Raw genomic sequence first — 18,125 nt, forward strand, 5'->3', positions numbered from 1 at the left:
TGCTTCCCAGCTTCTGTGCTGTTTCTCTGGTTTGAAGGATTCTCTTTTCTGTCATTGAAAATTCACTTTAGAAGTTAGTGGCCAGCCCTGTTGTCAGGCTCTGAACTCAAGCCTTTCTTTTGACATTTGCTGTTCTACTTAGGAACGGTATGTGTTTGATCTCTCCTCTTGCCCATGGGCAACCTTGATTTGTTTTAAACAGATCAACAGTCACATGTCTAAATGTATGTGTCACTAGGTTCTAAAGAGCAGAGAGAACCCTTGCCCTGAGTTGACCTTGGGGTGCCATTATAGGTAAGTGAAACAGTTTGAGAAATGTAAAACATTATGGGAATAGGAGCAGGAGAGTATTTTGAGGTAGCCTTTAAATCAGTGGCTTGCAAGGTGTTTTTTCCTTTTCTGAATCACCTGGGAGATGTTACTCTGACTCACAGCAACTCCGTGGGGGGTAGAAGGACAATGCTGAAGTTTTGGAAATGCTTTGAATACTCCCTTTCTCCTGGGAGAATCACTGCTCTATAAATACGTCTTCTGGGTGGGCAGGGGGCTTGTGCTAGAGAATTGGAAAGACCACAGAGGCCCATTCATGACTCAGTAAATGTTTATGAAGCACCTGTTCTGGGCAAGGCAGCATGTTAAGCGCCAAGGGCATGTGAAGACAGATGGGTGGAGGCCCAGCCCAGGAGGAGTGAGGTGCTTCTAATCCTGAGTGTAAAATAGGAGGTACTGAGGACCACGCCACAGCCACCAGTGGAGTATTCCAGGAGTTCAGAGGAGGGAGTGGCTGCTTCTGACTGAGCGGTCATGGAAATATTTTGTAGAGAAAGTGGCTTCTGGCCTGTTTGAATAGGATTTGGACATCTTCAGACCAGCTGGAAAGAGCTGTAGGTGAAGGAGATGGCCTAGGACAGGGCAGAGCAATGTGGGCCAAGGGAGGACTTTGTGGTGGGCTCTTGAGCGTGGACTGGAGGGGCATGCATGCCACACTGACATGTCAAAACAGGGAGCAAACAGGGTAGCTTGCCCAGAGGAGTGGTGGGGCGAGGGGGGAGCACACTTCCACGAGGGCAGGAAGCAGGGGTTTCAGGACCCTGCAAAGTAGAACACGAGCTCACAAATCACCTTCCTCTGTCACCCCACCCCTGCTCTTTGTTGTTCCTGCTCCATGCTCCCAGGCTCAGAAAGTCAGCCCTCCAGCTCCTTCTTTTTTCCATTTATATACACTTACTTACCAAATCCTGATGGTTTTTTAAATGATTAAAAAGATTTTTATAGTGTTAAAATATGCATCGCAAAGTTTACCATGTTAACCATTTGCAAATACAATTCATTGACATTAAGCACACAATTAAGTTATGTTACATAACCACGACTACTCTCCAGTTCCAGAATTTTTCATCATCCCGAACAGAAACTTTGTACCTGTGAAGAGTAACTCCCCTTCCCCACTCACGCCTACACCCCACCATACCTGTTCGCCTGGATCCATCTCTAGGAATTCCCCTGTCCTGAGTCCCTAGTGTAAGTGGAAGCATACAGTATTTGTCCTTTTGTCTCTGGCTGCATTCACTTACATAACATTTTCACGGTTCGTCCATGATGTCATCTGTATCAGACTTCCTCCTCCTTAAAAGACTGAATATTATTCCACTGTGTGCTTCTGCCACATGTGTCCCTTCATCTCTTGATGGACCTTTGTTTTTTTCTGTTTTTTTTTTTTTGTTTTTTTTTTTAAAGATTTATTTATTTATTTATACAAGCACTGGGTACAGTCAGAAGCTTGGGAGGGTGAGAGAATTCACCAGAGCCAGAGCGGAGAGCAGACTGATGAAATACACTGCTAAGGGGATCACCGGGCGGCAGGAGAGGTCTGCGCACCATGTGGGACCCTCACCCGGCGGCCGGGGATCGAACTGGTGCTGCAGAGGCTGCTGGCAGCTTCGCAACCCAGCGCTCAACCACTGCGCTACCGGGGAGGCCCTCTTGATGGACCTTTGGATTGAAATCCTGCCTTTTTGTTTATTTATCTGTTTGCAAGGGTGTAATCAGAGGTTTTATTTATTTATTTTTTTATTGCAGTGACATTGGCTTACAACATTGTATATGATTTAGAGGTATAGGGTCGCACCTCGCAGGTGTATGTTAGCTACGTTACCCACCACACCCCCACCGAGACCCATAGTCCTCCACCGCAGTCCATGTGCTGCCTTCTCACTTTGTTCTCTGCTCTCCCCCTCTCCCTCTGATAGCCTCGGTTCCACAAGCAGATTTCTAGGGTTTCCTGTTGGTTTGGTTTTATCTGATCCTTTTTTTGGTTTCCCTAAATTCCGTATATAAGTGACACCGTTCAGTATTTGCCGTTTTACTTCTGACTTATTTCACTTAAGATCATCCCTTTCAGCTCCTTCTACATTGCCTCAAATGGCGGTTTCTTTTTTGATAGCTGAGTAGTATTCCACTGTGCATATATGTACCATATCCTCCTGTTCCACCACATCCATATTTGTGCACTTGTTTTGTCATCTTCCACATCACCTCCCTCCTTCGTCTAGATTTGAATCGCCACGCGCCTCAGTTGCACACTTGCCATGGGGCCATCAGCTTTGATTTCTGACCTGGGTTCTAGTTCTGTTCTTGTATGGAATTGGGGCAGGATATTTAATGAGTCCTAGGCACACTTTCCCGATCTTTGCATTGAAGGGAATAACATGCTCCATGTTGGAAGGATTATCTTTCATCACGTGATCATTCTAGCACAGTGCCTGACACAGAAGTGCCCATCAGACAGCAACCCTGAAAGAAATCAGCTCAAACCGACTTCCTTAAATGTCTTCCTTCTCTCCTATAGGATTTGTGATTTATTCTGAATTAACTTGCCAAAAACCCTAGAGCTGCGGTGGGGAGTTGCCTTCAGTCTTGTTTCTGAGCCTGTAGCCAATGATCATTTTCTTAGATTAGTAACGTTCATCTTGTAGGGACCAGCTCAACTTGTAACTTCTGCATGCAACTCCCCCTGAGTGTGTGATCTCTGGCATGATTTCTTTTGTACTTACTGCCACCTTGTAATACATGAGTTTGTGTGTGTGTTATTTATTGTACATCCAAATCCTATGAATGGGGTCTGGAAATGTTTCTCAGCTTGTACCCGCTATGAGTATTAAGTAATATAGATGCCCCAATAGAAGGTTAGGGATTCCCAAAAACTCTCTTTTATTTTATTTTATTTATTTATTTATACAAGAACCAGGGTACAGGCCAGATGCGGGTACAGGCCAGATGCGTGGGAGGGTGAGAGGATTCACCAGAGACAGAACGGGGAACGGAACAGGCAGACTGACTGAAACACACTGCTGAGGGGAGCAGCAGGCACGACAGGAGTGGTCTGCTGCACAATGTGGGACCCTCGCTGGCCGGCCGGGTTCGAACCGGTGCCACAGACGCTGTGGACAGCTTCACAGCACCGTGCTCAACCACCTGTGTCACCAGGGGAGGCCCCAAAAACTCTCTTTTAGTCTTCATACTAGTGTCTTATCATCTTGTGGGGTGCTCTTTCAGTCACTCTATTTTGAACATCATCAGGTAGCAAAGGTACCTTGTGAAACTACCTCTGCCAATCCCAGTCTTGGCCCATGACAGAGGTCAACTAGCTGAATTTTACTTTCAAGCAAAGAAACTTAATTAGTTGGGAAGAAAAGCTTCAAGACACCAAATAGAAATAATTAATTCCTTGCCAGGTGTGTAGGATCCCAGAGTTACCCAGAAGATCTCTCTCCTCCTGAGGCTCAGAATGAGGAGCTGGTCTAAGCACAGCCACCACAGCCAGGAATTCCTCTGTGGGACAGGCTTTGGACAGTGACCTCTACTCTCCATTCTACATGGTCCCCTCTGCATCTCTTTGGAGCTTCTGTACATTCTGTCTCTAGGGAGAGCTGACTGTTCTTTTGGTTCAAGACAGGATGGCTTAAGCAAATCTAGCTTTCGGTAATTTGCCAGCCAGGGTGAAGGAGCACGCATCCAACGGTTTTGGAGTGGCAGGCTGAAAGCACTGCAAATGGTCCGGCTGCTGCTCGTTGTTCTTCCCCAAGGCCTGAGCCGTGCCCAGCCAGTGCAGGACAAAGGGGGAGCTTTCAGCCCTCTGTAAATAGCCCATTGTACAAGGGCAGGAGGTGGAGCAAGGAATGGCAGCATCTTGCCAGCTTGGCTTGCTGCTTTAAGGAAGGATGTCAGGATTTCTTCATTTGCTGCTGCTGGGGCAAGGGTGTTATTTATGTGGGTTTGTTTGAGGGCTGCATTCCTAGTAAGTTATTCCATCAAACTGGTATTATTCAGCTGGACGAAAACTTGAAGAACTTTAGAAGGCGAAAACTATCCAGATCACTCATTTGGTCATCTAGAAATAACTGATAACATAAAATGCTAATGTAAGTATAAGTTTGCAGAATTGCAAGAACTGTGTCCGTGTGTGTGCGCGCATGCGTCCTTTTGAATGATGCCCTTGTCAGTCACCTCTGGCTCTGAAACACTTTTTTCCTGGTGCAGACAAAATGGTAAGAGGTGAACCTTTGTATACAGTGGACCTTGAACCCACAGGCCAGGGTAACGGGATAAATGTGAATAAGAACGTGGAGAGTTGAAATGGATTTCAGATACCAAGCTATCAAATAATGTCATAGAGTGGTGTTATGCTGGAAGGACCTCTAGAACCCACCTGCTCTCACAGTTCCTACCCTGGATTGGGCTGAAGGGGACTGTGAGCCCCATGTATAAAGAGTATGTTGGCCATTGTTAATGGAGAGGACTAGCTGCCCACCAGATTAACGAACAATTGCTTGTGTGAGGAATACACATGCATTTACAGTCAGCTTGGTCTCTTTGGAAGACACTTTGCAAACCTTGTACATCTCCAGCCTCGGTTTCTTCATCAGTGTTTTGTGTTCAGATAAGACATAGGATGCAAAAGCCTTTCCAAAACATCAGCTCATGCTAATTGTGTTGCAAGTTGTTCTTCTCAAAGTTTGGGAACAGGTACCAGGATTTCTGGTTATTGACAATCATGCAGTCCAGTTGCAGGGAACTTCTGTTACCCTGCCCTGGTCAGCTGTTTCTACCCAGGTCTATTTAAAGGTGCCCTCTGCTCTGATTCTTACCACTGTGCTTGCACCAGATTTCCCTGATCATTGTCTGTGGTTTTAGACTCTGGCGCTATAGAAACTCAAAAGACCCAACTGAGCAAACCTACTTTTGAAGGTACGTGGAGGATGTCAGTGTGTGCAGAAGTAGCTGTACAGGAAGGAGAATTTAGCTGCCAATAGTCTTCTGTGTTCCTGACTCAGAAATACTGACTGCTTAAGCATTTAAGCTGATTGAATCACATTCTTAGCAAATAGCAGCATGATTATATACCTGGGCTACGAGCTTTCTGATAAGATGATGTGAAATTTTGCTTTTCAAAGATTTTTAAAAATACATTCCAACTAGAATGCCATTGGTACAAGAGTAAAATCTGCCTACATTTTAACCATTTGTAGGCAAATTATATGAGTCTTGGTACTTGTCAGAGACCACTGGGTTGTCGTAAATCATGGTGTTCACATTCACCCACAGCATTTAAAGGCTATTTTTATTGTGGCTAATTTTCTTTGAAGGTAGGCCTGCTTCTATTCCTAAATACTCCAAATACCTTTTTCTAATAGCAGTTAAGAAAATAGGTTTTGTCTGTATTATCTATTGCTCAGAATGTAGTTTTCCTGTGTGTGGCATTAACCAGTTCATCCAGTGAAGCTGTTCTGCATCTTGTTACCTGGCTACCGGCTAAGAGGCAAGGATTAAACTGCTGCAACTTGTCATTATCACCCACTAAAGATAAGCATTTGGCAGGACTTAAACCCTTAGCATTACAGATTAATATCTAATAAAAATGCTCAGACTACCAAATCTGTCATTTTCTGAAGTTTTAAAAAAGAATTTCTTTCCTAGACTTTTTTTCCCCCTAGAAATAGGCTTTTTTTCTTTCTTAGCATAATCCTGTCTGTGGCTTGACTGCTGTTGATGCTTAAAATCGAAAAAATGAATTGCCTGTTTATGACTGTCATTGTTTATAGAGGAATTATATGCTCTTCTCACACAGAGTTGTGATTCTGTTGACTAACCCTTTGAACGTTCCCACAATCTAGGTTTTATGGAAATTATTTCAGAGGCTGTTGGGAGAGAAGGGGTTGGGCATGTGTAAAAGGGGTGGGCAGCTCCCGTTCAGACACGGAGTGCTGTGGGAGTAACAAAGACAGCTAGAAGACAGCGACTTGTGGGGAAGGCAGGCCTGCACATCGCATTCCCAGCTTGCTTTGCATTTGTAGGGTTGTAGGCCTACTCATGAAATCTGACCCGCGCAGGGCCTGTTGGACTCGATTTGTTGGCCTGTCCTTAGAATCTTGGTGTAAAGCATCCTTTCCTCAGAGAGGCCTTCTCTGATCACTGGGTCTTGGGTAGCCCTTACCCTGCCTTGCAGATAGTGCCTGTTTCATTTTATGGATTAGCTCACTGAGCGCCTGGACCAGGATTTCAGCAGCTTCCAGCTAACACCTCACATGCACTGGGCCCTCACATATGATAATTGGCCTGAGGAGCTTGATTCCTGTGAGTTCATCTGCTGCGAGTGACTCTCATCCATCTGTTTCTTCCTTGGTGTGTCTGATGTTGGCTCGACAGACCACCCCACATCTGATCGTTCATTTCAAACTGTGCCCATTGTCTCTTTATTGGCAAAGCAAACAAAAATAAAACAGTGTGTGTTTTCATTTCTGGCACTGGCAGTGACACTAACTGATGCCTGTCTCTGCCCATGGGTGGAGTAGTGGGGTGACTCTCCTCCCAGCTCCTCATTGGCCCATCCTCCACCCTCCATTCTCCTGGGAAGTCCAGTATGGATTTTGTCTGCTAGTTACCTTTAGCCCAGTGGGCAGCAGCACAGGACTCGGCATGTGACTAATGCCCTTAGAGACCTTGGCTGGCTGGCCAGCTGGGTGAGCACCGGCTGAGCTCTCCCCAGCCCCTGCCCCACCCCCGGCCTCTCTGCCTTTTCTGTTTCTGCAGTGGTGTGTCACCTAGCAGTCAGCTGTTGGTGTCCCCAGTGGTGAGTGGTTTTAAGTATGGTGCTTTCGCTCCATAATTATGACCTGAAGAACTTATCTGTTTCTTCTTTGTTGTCATGTTAAACCTCAAAATTTCCTCTGTGTGTGTGTGTGTGTGTATGTGTGTGTTAGTGTTATGTGGTATGTGGTGTCGTCCAACACAGAGCTGATAGAGTGCAAGATTGCATGAAATGAGCAGAACAAATACATTATATTGGCTCCTGTAGGTTTGATGGCGAGTGAAAACACTTGATATTCTGCTACTTTAAAAAAAACTAGACACTGTATTTTTAAACTTAAAAGGTATTTCTATATCGGGAGAAAGAAAAATATTTCCACTTTTGTGACCCAGGGATTAGAAAGACCATGTAGCTAGTAGCTCACAAATACCATCCGAACTTGTAGTTAAATGTAAGCACTTGTTGCATGGCCAAGAGTTTTTGAGTAAAGGTCTTTCAGATCATTTAGTGTGATTTCCTTTTCTTTACTGCCAAACATACTATAAGGCAATTATTCAATAATTTTCTAATTAGGATTATTCTTAGTTATTATGTGTACCGCATACTTATTTTTTTATATGGTCAGGTATATAAATTGTAACTTTCAATTTGAGATTTTATTATAGGTTGGCATCTAATTTTCCTCTGCATATTTTGGCTTCTTAATTTTATGTGTAAATTTCTTGTGGTCAATTGCTGTTTTTTATTGCCTTTGTACCTTTCTGTTCTGCGCATAGGACCAATAAGAGTACTGGGAGAGGTAATAATAGCTGGCATTTATTGAGCACTGTCTATTGCCTCATGAATTCTAAGCTTGATGTGAATAATTTAGTCTTATGAAAGACCTGTGAAGTACTTTAAAAAATATCTATTTGTAGATAAGGAAACTAAGGCATTGCAAAGTGAAGTAATTTATCTGAAATTATACAGCCAATAAGCTGGTGAGGCAGGTTTTGGCCTGGAATCTGGAGTCCTTTATACTGTTCTAAACTTTGATCTACTGAACTGAAATACTGATCTCAGTATTTGATGATTGGTTTAAAACTGATGTACACCAATTTATTCTTTGTTTTTTAGCAGTAGTATCTTAAGGAACATAAAAGAAATTATTTTGTCAGAATAGCCAACATTAGGTTTCCCTATATTAATATCTCTGCTTTTATGGTACAAAGAGGATGGGGAAGGCAAGAGATGCCCCAACATCTAGATTGGTCGCTTTGACCAGTCAGGGAACTTGTTCTGAGGAAGTGGAAACAGGCCTTTAGTGCCTTGAGTTTGTCCGTGCCTCTTCACTCTTCTCTCCATTAACTGTGACAGTAAAAGTTTGGTGTATTTGATTAGGTGAACGAGAACTTACTTGGGCCTTTTATTTTTCATTTATATTTTTTTGGAGGAAAGAAAAGGCAGATTTAATTACTACCCTGCAAGGGAGCAGGGGATGAGACCGAGATGTCATCTGCACCTAAATAAGGGCTTGAGGCTCTCTTTTATACTTTCTTGGGGTGCCACTTTGTGCCAGTTATATGCTAAGATGTCTTGTCTTGGGCATTCACCTTTGATATAGACTGTGCCTGACTCTGCTTCTGCATTCCTGGGGCTCTGCAGGTCCTGGTCAAGGTGATCAGCCTTATGTCCCAGTTCCCATGGCAACCTTATCAATTCCCCTATCTCGTCAAGCCCTCCAAACTTGCTTGCTGGGCAAGGCCTGGGGGCTTAGTCTTTGATCACAGTAATAATATCCTGGTATTTCTCCCTCTCTCAAGAGGACAATGGCAAATCTTTGTATGTGGGATAAAGGTCTGGCTTCTATAGCTACTTTGAGCTGAATTTTGGGGTGTAGGTCCTACTTAAATTTTAGGTCCTACCTAAATTATTGTCAGCTTGGAAACTTGGGGAACCAGGCACATAAGGGAATGAGATGGTCACCCTTGGACTTTTAGGCCAGGGTCAATTTTAGCTGTTACATGTTGCTCCAAGAGACCACGGGTGGTGCCAGCTGTCTAAAATGAGCTGCTCAACAGTCCAGTTCCGTGATTTCTGTAGCCGCATGTGCCTCTGGGTCTCAGCACTCTGTAACTGATACTGCATGACTGGAGAATGTGGTTTGATGGTCTATAAATGAGATGAAACTAAACAAAAATATTAAAAATGCAGGGTCTTAAAAAGAACCTACTGAAGGAATTTTGTTTAAGAGGTTGTACTTCCTTTTGGACTTTCATCTTGAGGGGACATTGTAGTCCAACAGAGGAAAGGGACAGGAAGGCAAGACCAAAAATGAGTGTGTAAACATGTGGGCTTGTAGTGAACAGGGCGGCAGTGCTGTAAAGTGTCTGGCTTAGGTTGGCCGTCAATATCAGTGAGGAGGATCATCAACTGGTAGGTTGGTCCAGAGAATTGGATCCAGGTAGAGTAAGCGCCCCCAAAACCACCAAGAAGGTGACCTCTTTGTCTGCCACTTTAGGGTCACCTGAGGCTCATCCATAGAGATAGTAAATAGGGGAGTCCATCTCACCCCACTGCAGAAGAGGAGTTCTTCTTCTCCCATAATGGGCTCTTTACAGTCAATGACCATAGTCAAGCCAGGTGATGGCCATCTGCCTTCCAATCTGGCCCATGGTTTGGGCTGGCCCCCTCCCTGTCTGGGCAGTCCCTCTTCCAATGTCCTGTGCAGAGGGCATGACCCTGGGGGCAGTCTCTTCAGACACTCATGACTGAGGTGTCCCGGTTGCTGACAGCAGGCTGGGGACCCTTCAGGAAGCTGAGGTCCCAAATGTCCCAAATGTATTTGGGCATTTTATGGTGAAAATTCTCTGTGTGTAAAATCTTTTTAATGTGGTTAATGAGAACTTGATACATGATGACAGAGAGATAAAAGTAAAATGAATTCTTAAAGTGTTTTTGGACAAGTAGAACCGGATAGCCAGCAAAAAGCCTGGACTACTCCACTGTCGTGAAATTTTTCAATGCCTTCATTGGTCAGCCAGCTGTTGAGTCAGAGGGTTGGCCTTTGGGAATTCTGGAAGAGTCCTGTCTTCATGAAATGAGCATATTGTTCTCTTCTGACAGAGTTCAGCCTGAGGAACCAACAACAGGGGACAATGCAAGCCCACGAATTGTTTCGGTATTTTCGAATGCCAGAGCTGATTGACTTCCGACAGTACGTCCGCACTCTCCCCACCAACACACTCATGGGATTCGGCGCGTTTGCAGCACTCACCACTTTCTGGTACGCCACGAGGCCCAAAGCCTTGAAGCCACCATGCGACCTCTCTATGCAGTCAGTGGAAGTGCCGGTAAGTGGAAGGGCTTTCCCTGCATTTCCCCTGACGAGTTAAACCTCATTGAATGAGATATTGGCCCAGAACACAATAGTGTCAACAACAGCAGTTGTCGGATGGTGATAAATGGAAGTGGAGGCCAAAATAGAGAGTAGAGATGCAAATGAAGTGGTGTTGGTTGGCTATCTATCTACTGGACCCCAGGCTTATTCCAGAAACCACATGGGGCTTTTGCCCTGTGCTAGGCTCTGCAGTAGGCCCAGAGGATTCCACAAAGGAATAAGGACAGGCACTGGTTTCTACTCTCACAGGGCTCATATTCCAGAAGAAAGGAGGGTGTCAAGCAAATGTTACAGAAAGAAGATTTCTACTTGTGGTACATCTGATATTAGAAGACATCCCCTAGCTGTTGAAGGGGACTCTGGGAGTTCAAATAGGATAAAGCTAGACTAGGAACTTGGCTGCAGATCTCAGCATAGGACACGAAGAAATAGCGACATTCAAGAGGCACCTGAGGCTAAGCTGTTGCACGCCACTGTTGTCTATCACTTGGGCTTACTAAAGGTCATGCTGTCATGAAAATTAAGCCACAGCGTATATTCCCTAAGTAGGGCTTCATCTTGGGAAATTCAAAGACCCCTTTCAAGAGATGCCTTTTCAGTGCCCCTGCCTCCTTTTCCTTCTGAATCTCTTGTCAGGGTCTCTGAAAAACCTTTTCAAGGTTGAAATATGAAGAAGCCCAATTCTCCTGGTATTTGATCTCATCACCTACTCTAGGCTTTGTAGCTTCTGTTTGCCCCTACAAAGCAAGAATTAATTTTCAGCATTTCAACATATATAAAAGAAGAATGTGGTGAGAGAATCACTTTATTTACTGCTTTTAGATGCAGAGGTTAAAGGCCTTTCCCTTCTCAGACTGATGGTCGCAGGGAGGAGAGTGGGCCCGTCTCTGCATGCTGTGTAGAGGGTCGTAGTGCTTGGGTCCACTAACGTGAAACTCTTAAAATATAAAAAGATACGTCAGTCAAATTCATGTCAAAATGTGAAAATAGAACTACTGCTAAGGAAAGTTGGCTTTATATTAGAAGGTAATGACAGTATTTTCCCTCAGCTAATCACATACCAATAATGAGTAGTTTAATTTTTTATACATTTGAGGTGTTGGGCTTTGCTTCTCTTCTGCCAGAGGGCCTGATAGCTCATGTTAGCAGTTTCCATTGCTCTGAACAGGGGACTTGGCAAGCGCAGATTTAAGATATTTATATCTTAGCAGTGACTGTACATTTAAAAAGCCTGATTCTCATTGTATAAGAAATTGTAGACGTACTTACAGTGAGATTTTGAAGTTCCAATTTAGCATAAAGTCATTGAACCTTATTAAAAAAATCATAAAATTTCTTTGTAGAACAATTTAAAATTACAGATAAGCAAAAGGAAAACTAAAATTTGTAATTTCACTGCCTGGTGAATGAGTTTGCTGATTTTTCTCTTTGCTTGTCAAAATAGATAGAGCTCTGATTTTGAGAATTTGTCAGTCTGAGGAATAGACACTTAATTTGCTTTGCAATTCTAAAAAAGAACCTAAACTATTGAATTTAAGATTAACTTTGTAGTTATGATGCTTAGTACTTATAGATGCTTTTATACAGCTAGCATCATCATGTGAGCTTGTATAGAAAGAGGAACTTAATTCATTAAGATTTAATCAAGACCCTGTATATCTTGCACTGTTGTAGGGTCTGGTCACCAGAATAAAATGATGTTGCTTTTTCCCTACTTTGAAAACAAGCAAGCGCTCTTTGTCCATCCCCCACCATATTCCCTCCCATTTTATATACACGCTCACCCCCTTCATCCCACAGCTGTACGTGGATGTTAAAATGAGAGTAGTCTGCACTTGGGGTTCGGCTACATCACTACCCACACAGCAACTTCCCAGCTACTCTCTTTAAAACAAAAACAAAAACAAAAACCGAAGCATCAAGGTTCTTTATAAGTTACAGCTTCTAAAATCAGGAAGGTAAAGACCTATGGCTGAAAAGGCCATCAAGGCATAAGCGATGGGGTGGGACAGGGATGCTGAAGTTGGGGATAGAAGCCGAAAGGTCTTTCTTACATTTAAAAAGCCTGGTTTGAGCAAGACCCTATTTAGAGAGCTATGTTCCCTTGTCTGCAGTTCCTGCTCCCAGCCTGAAACAGGTCTTTCTGCTGTTGCCCCATAACTTTGAGAAGTGGATGGGGCGCATGTGAGTGTGTGTGTGTGTGTGTGTGTGTGTGTGTGTGTGTGATGTCTTTCAATGAATGAGTAGCAGGGTGTCTGATTTTAGCTTGCCTTTTCTTTCCTCTGAGGTTAAGATCCCATGTCCCCCTGGAGAAGGTGACCTTCACTGGTGTGACTTGAGACCCTTTGGATTTGGGCGGGGCCCAGACCTTGGTAGGTGCAGTGAAGGGAAAAAGTAGAGCATGCTGGCACCGAGAGGGACCACAGAGGCCAAGAGACATGCCAGAGGCTGGGCTGACTTCTCTGCTTAGACCAGGCAGCTTTGGGCAAGTTCAGCAGACTTTCCTGACGTTCAGCTTCCTGACCTGGAAAACAGAAGAGACAGTATGGCCTCCCTCTGTGTTGTTAAGAGGACTGTGTAGATATATGCATGCGGGGTGTCTGGTTGGCCATAGTGAGTGTTCCATAAAAGTTCATTTTCTTCTCCCTGGAAGGTCTTCTCTTTTAACCTTCACATTTTATACACAAGAAAACTGAGTCCAAAGAGGTGAAGTTATATCATACGATGAATGGAAGATCTAGAACTCTGCTATGCTATCTTCATTACAGTTGTTGAAAGTAGTAATATAAGCCAGGTTCTTTGGCAGGGGTGATAAACACAGACATGAATAACAAGGAAAGATTGTATCTTCTAGATAAACTGGGAGAGTTAGTGGCTATGGCCTCTAAACCCAGGAGCAAGCTTTTTTGGAATGGACATGTGAGCAAATGTATTTGGAGGTAGTGATGGAATAGGAGGAGGAAAAAGGAAAGGTAAGACGAGGAAGCTGCTAGCGCAGAGCTGTGGGAGTTGTCCAAGAAGAGCAGGTCACAGCACCGACTTGGGCCTGCTGGGTCAGTAGGGAGAATGGCAGGACCACCTGTAAGAGTGGGCATTTGAACAGGTGCGGTAGCCGGTGAACACTAAGGGGAGGGGAGAAATATTAGGAGTCTGGTTGTTTCTGCCAGCATTTATAAACACAGCAATAAACATACATATGAATATAACCCTGGGAAACATCAGAACAGTCCATGTGAGACTATGGAAGAATCTCCTGCTTGGATACTCGGACCTCATTGCTGTCTGTAATCCTTGTGTGAATTTTGGCTGTTTTTAGGCGTTATCTTTCATTTACTTACCATGTGTACTTGTGGGTCCTTGACCACTGTTCCCCACTGCCTGGCCACTCTTGTTTCTGATTGCAGAATAATTGTGTGTATGGTCAAATAAAGATGTGGACAAAGGTTGGCAACCCTGCCCCTAGCAACTTTGCTGCCATGTCACTTGCTTTCCTGAAAAGTGTGATGGCATTTGAGGGCATTTTCAGTAAGCAGTCCTAGCAGTTGGGGAGGTCGGGGTGGGAGGAGCAGACGGAGAGGATGCTTTTGTTTAGAAATGTTATTCTAGCAGTGTGTGAAAATGAGCATCTTCATTCCTTTAGGTAGCTTCAGCACCTTTCCTAAAACTTAAAGGGCTTCCTGGTAACAAGCCTTGAAAACCCTTGTGAACTTAATTTTTGTTGCTAAACTCACATCATATTAAACTTACTTGAGTTCTCTCTGTGGTTACACATGTCTGCTGACTTGAAGTGACTAGTGACTTGAATGAGGTGGTAGCAGTGTCAGCGCAGGTGACAGGAGCAGTGACCCCTGAGTAAGATGCTTTGCCAGGTGAGGGCTGGCTCTCCCTGGGACCGAAAGCAGAGTTTCTGACCTTCGTGCCATGACCAAGTCACAGAAGTATTAAGTGACTGCCTTGAGAAATTCCAAGAATGAAAAGTGATTGCTTTAGGGGGAAAAAAAAAAAAAAACATTTTAGAGGGCCTCCCTGGTGGCCTAGGGGTTAAGTCTCAGTGCTATCACCAGTACAGCCTGAGTTCGATCCCCGGCTAGGGAGCTAACCCACATATGGCCCAGCAGACCTCTCCTGTCTCACCCACTGCTCCCCTCAGCAGTGTATTTCAGTAAATCATCCTGTTCTGCTCCCCACTCTTTCTCTGGTGAATCCTCTCCCCCCCTCTCCCCCACACCTCTAGTCCACACCCCAGTTATATACAACAATAAATAAATAAAATCTATTTTTTTAAAAAAGAAAAAACATTTTATTTTCAATTTCACTTTAATCAGGAAGTAAACACCCATGTTTGCCCTTTAGGAAAGCAGTAAAGCAGGTCTGAATACACAGTTTGATTTTGTAGAAATGATGCCACTTTTCACAGGCTTCATTAGGCAGGGAACATGTGTACATAAAGATGACAGAAATATGTGCTGGACTATTTATTTAAGTTTAAAAATAGCCTCCCTCAAACAGGGTCAACCTGTACCGAATGAAAAATGACCCCCAGAGGCCTTTCTCCTCTAGCGACATAAAGCCCCACTCCACACTCATGCCCGAAAGGGTAGGGTGCAGAGACTGGGTCCCTTCAGACTAGTCCAAAGTGAAGCAGATGCCTGACATTTCCTAAGTGTAGAGATGCTGTAGCAGTCGGGTTTGCTGGATCTGTGTGTTTGTGGGCATTTGGGTGTGGTGACTCAACTTTCCTCTCTTTCACTGAGGTGGGAGGATGCTGTTTCCCTGTCTGTGGTTGGCTGCTGGTTTCCAGTGGTGAGATGAAAATGTGTTGGCCTCCTCCCAGCCCTTCAGCAAATCCTCCCCTTGGGGGTAGTGGGCAGTTCAGGAAGTTGAACTCTGGAGAATGAACAAGGGGAGAGGAAAGTGCTGAAGAACCAAAAAACCCAGCTGGCACCTGCTCTGGCCCTGTCGCCCTAAAGATGAGGAAGACCAGTGTGGGGGCAAGTCTGAACCTGCTGATGGACCCCAAAGCAAATCTCTAAACATACCCAGATGTCCCTCTGAACTGGGGTTGAAGCTCAGCCCCACTGGTTAGATGTGGGATCGAGAAGTGCAAATCTCCCCCTCCACCTGTGTTCTCACCCGCCAGCAGGTGCTCACAAATACTCACCTCAGCTGACAAAACCAGCGCTCATTTTTACTCTGACGGTTCTGCCCTTCCTTTGCTCACTCGGGTGTAGAGGATTTTGGGAAGTTAACTAGTGACAGCTAGTTAAACTGTGAGCATGAGCAGTGAACCCACATTCACAGTCACCCTGTGACATTTATAGTTCAACTTAATGGGAGGGTCTGTTCATTATCATTCAGCAACTGTAATTGGGAAGGTCACCTATTGGCTGACTTTCAAAGGTCCTCGTTTGACATCTCCAAGGTCTAGTGTAGCTGAGAGGAGAATGGATGACCTTAGGGGGCTCTCATGAGGTCACTGGATGGGGAAGTAGTTCTGTGCCTGTTTATTAAAAAAAGCAAATGAGGTGGTGTAGGGGCAGGACTGGGCACAAGGCAGGTTTTCTGATCCCATGCAGACCGGGTAAAGGAGGAGTCAGAGTCCTCAGTAGTTTTGCAGGTTTTTTATTTGGGGTTCACCAGGCATATGGCAGGCAGGGGTGCTGGCTGGGGGGCTGGGAGGCTGGCAGGCCTCCCAGCCCCCAGCAAGTCTTCACTCTATCTGGGCTCTCTGGCGTTCTCTGCTTCTGCTTCGGCTTCTCCTTCAGGTTCTGCTGCTGCTGGCTGGGGCTGCTGGCGTCCCCCCCGTGACGCCGCCCTTAAAAGCACAGTCTTAGCTCAGCTGAATCCCATCTACCTATGCCCACACCCTACTCCAGGTGCCCGCCATCAGGCATGCATTCAGGACAAGGATCCATCATCTATCCTGATGGCGGAAGGGCAGAAAAGCCTGATATTTTCTTTACCCTACAGTCCACCCCCTCAGGGTTTTCTGCCATACAGTCTATACATACATATACAATTTTCTAAACAAACAAACAATGCAGCCATGGCCCACAAAAGCAAATACATCAAATATAACAAAATACAATATAACAAAATACAACAGAACACAAATAAGTCCAGGCAGGGCACCAACCTAGTGCAAAAGACAATTATTGGTACCAGCAGATAAGCCACCAAATCTGCTGCCGAAGGCACTGCTCATACGAGGGAGGGGAATCACTCACAGCATCTACTATAACACACCAGGAGCCGTCAGGCTTCCTGGCCTTCTCTGGCTGTAGTCTCGGCTACAAGGCACACACAGCATCCACCCCCAGGATGCACTCGCTCTGGGATTGGCAATTTTATTCTGTTGGGGGTAATCGCCAATCCTCAGGGTTTCTGTCTGCAGTCGCTCCAACACTCGGCCTTCATGGCCACCCATGCGACTCGCAGACCCCTGCACTCAAGCCAACCCACTGCACAAGCACATGGGTCGGGGATACAAACTCTGCATTCGGCTTGGGCTCCACCCCAAGCCACGTTCCCCACCCATCCCCCAAGGACGGGTTCCTCAGCTCCTCACCCTCACTCAAGAATGAGCAGGGCATCACCCACAGGTGATTTTACGAGACTCACAGGGCTTCAGCATACCCAGGCTGCTTAACAGCCACTTAGGGCTTCTCAACTTAGCATCAGTACCAGCTTTTGCTGCCTTAGTTGGCTTTTCTCCTCCACCTGGCTGCTGGGCATAACAGGCTGCTTTTGGCCATCAAGGCCCACTGGCCACCCCCAGATTCTCAAAAAAAAAAAAAAAAAAAAACATAACCTGCCAAGGTCCTCCGCCTTCTGGCGGGATTGTCAGTCCAAGTTTATCAGTTCATCAGTCTATCAGTCCAAGTCCATCAGTTCAAGTCCATTGGCCTCTCCCTGCTTCAGCAACGGCCTGCTGCCTCAGGGGTCATTGGCTGGTCCTTTCCGGTGTCGTTGGCAGGTCCTTTCTGGTGTCGTTGGCTGGTCCTTTCGGGCGTCTCCTTCACGCCAGGTCTCATCCTGTAGCTCGTGGACGTATCCATCTTCTATACCGCCATGGTGCCTCCAGCGTCGTCACAGGCAGTCTTTTACTCCTTAGTCCCTCCAGGTCTTCGGAGGGCTCCAATACCTGTCTGCATGGATCCTGCCGACTACGCCAATTGTAGGGGCAGGACTGGGCACAAGGCAGGTTTTCTGATCCCATGCAGACCGGGTAAAGGAGGAGTCAGAGTCCTCAGTAGTTTTGCAGGTTTTTTATTTGGGGTTCACCAGGCATATGGCAGGCAGGGGTGCTGGCTGGGGGGCTGGGAGGCTGGCAGGCCTCCCAGCCCCCAGCAAGTCTTCACTCTATCTGGGCTCTCTGGCGTTCTCTGCTTCTGCTTCGGCTTCTCCTTCAGGTTCTGCTGCTGCTGGCTGGGGCTGCTGGCGTCCCCCCCGTGACGCCGCCCTTAAAAGCACAGTCTTAGCTCAGCTGAATCCCATCTACCTATGCCCACACCCTACTCCAGGTGCCCGCCATCAGGCATGCATTCAGGACAAGGATCCATCATCTATCCTGATGGCGGAAGGGCAGAAAAGCCTGATATTTTCTTTACCCTACAGGTGGTCTGGGCAGGATAAGATGCATGTAATATGTAAATGCTC

The 18,125-nt window shown here is 45.5% G+C and overlaps 1 protein-coding gene across 2 annotated transcripts in view; it reads left to right on the forward strand.

The window, feature by feature from the left end:
- ACSL1 (acyl-CoA synthetase long chain family member 1) overlaps window positions 1-18,125 on the forward strand; it is a 59,981-nt gene that overhangs the window by 9,540 nt on the left and 32,316 nt on the right. For both annotated transcript variants that reach the window (XM_037526389.2, XM_037526388.2), the window contains exon 2: window positions 10,193-10,419. In XM_037526389.2, the coding sequence (XP_037382286.1) occupies window positions 10,225-10,419 (195 nt within the window). In that variant the 5' untranslated portion in view covers window positions 10,193-10,224. The remainder of the gene's footprint in view (window positions 1-10,192; window positions 10,420-18,125) is intronic.

The sequence above is a fragment of the Talpa occidentalis genome, unplaced genomic scaffold (genome assembly GCF_014898055.3).
Source record: "Talpa occidentalis isolate TD23 unplaced genomic scaffold, MPIMG_talOcc4v2.1 talOcc4.4, whole genome shotgun sequence".
Taxonomy (NCBI): Eukaryota; Metazoa; Chordata; class Mammalia; order Eulipotyphla; family Talpidae; genus Talpa; species Talpa occidentalis.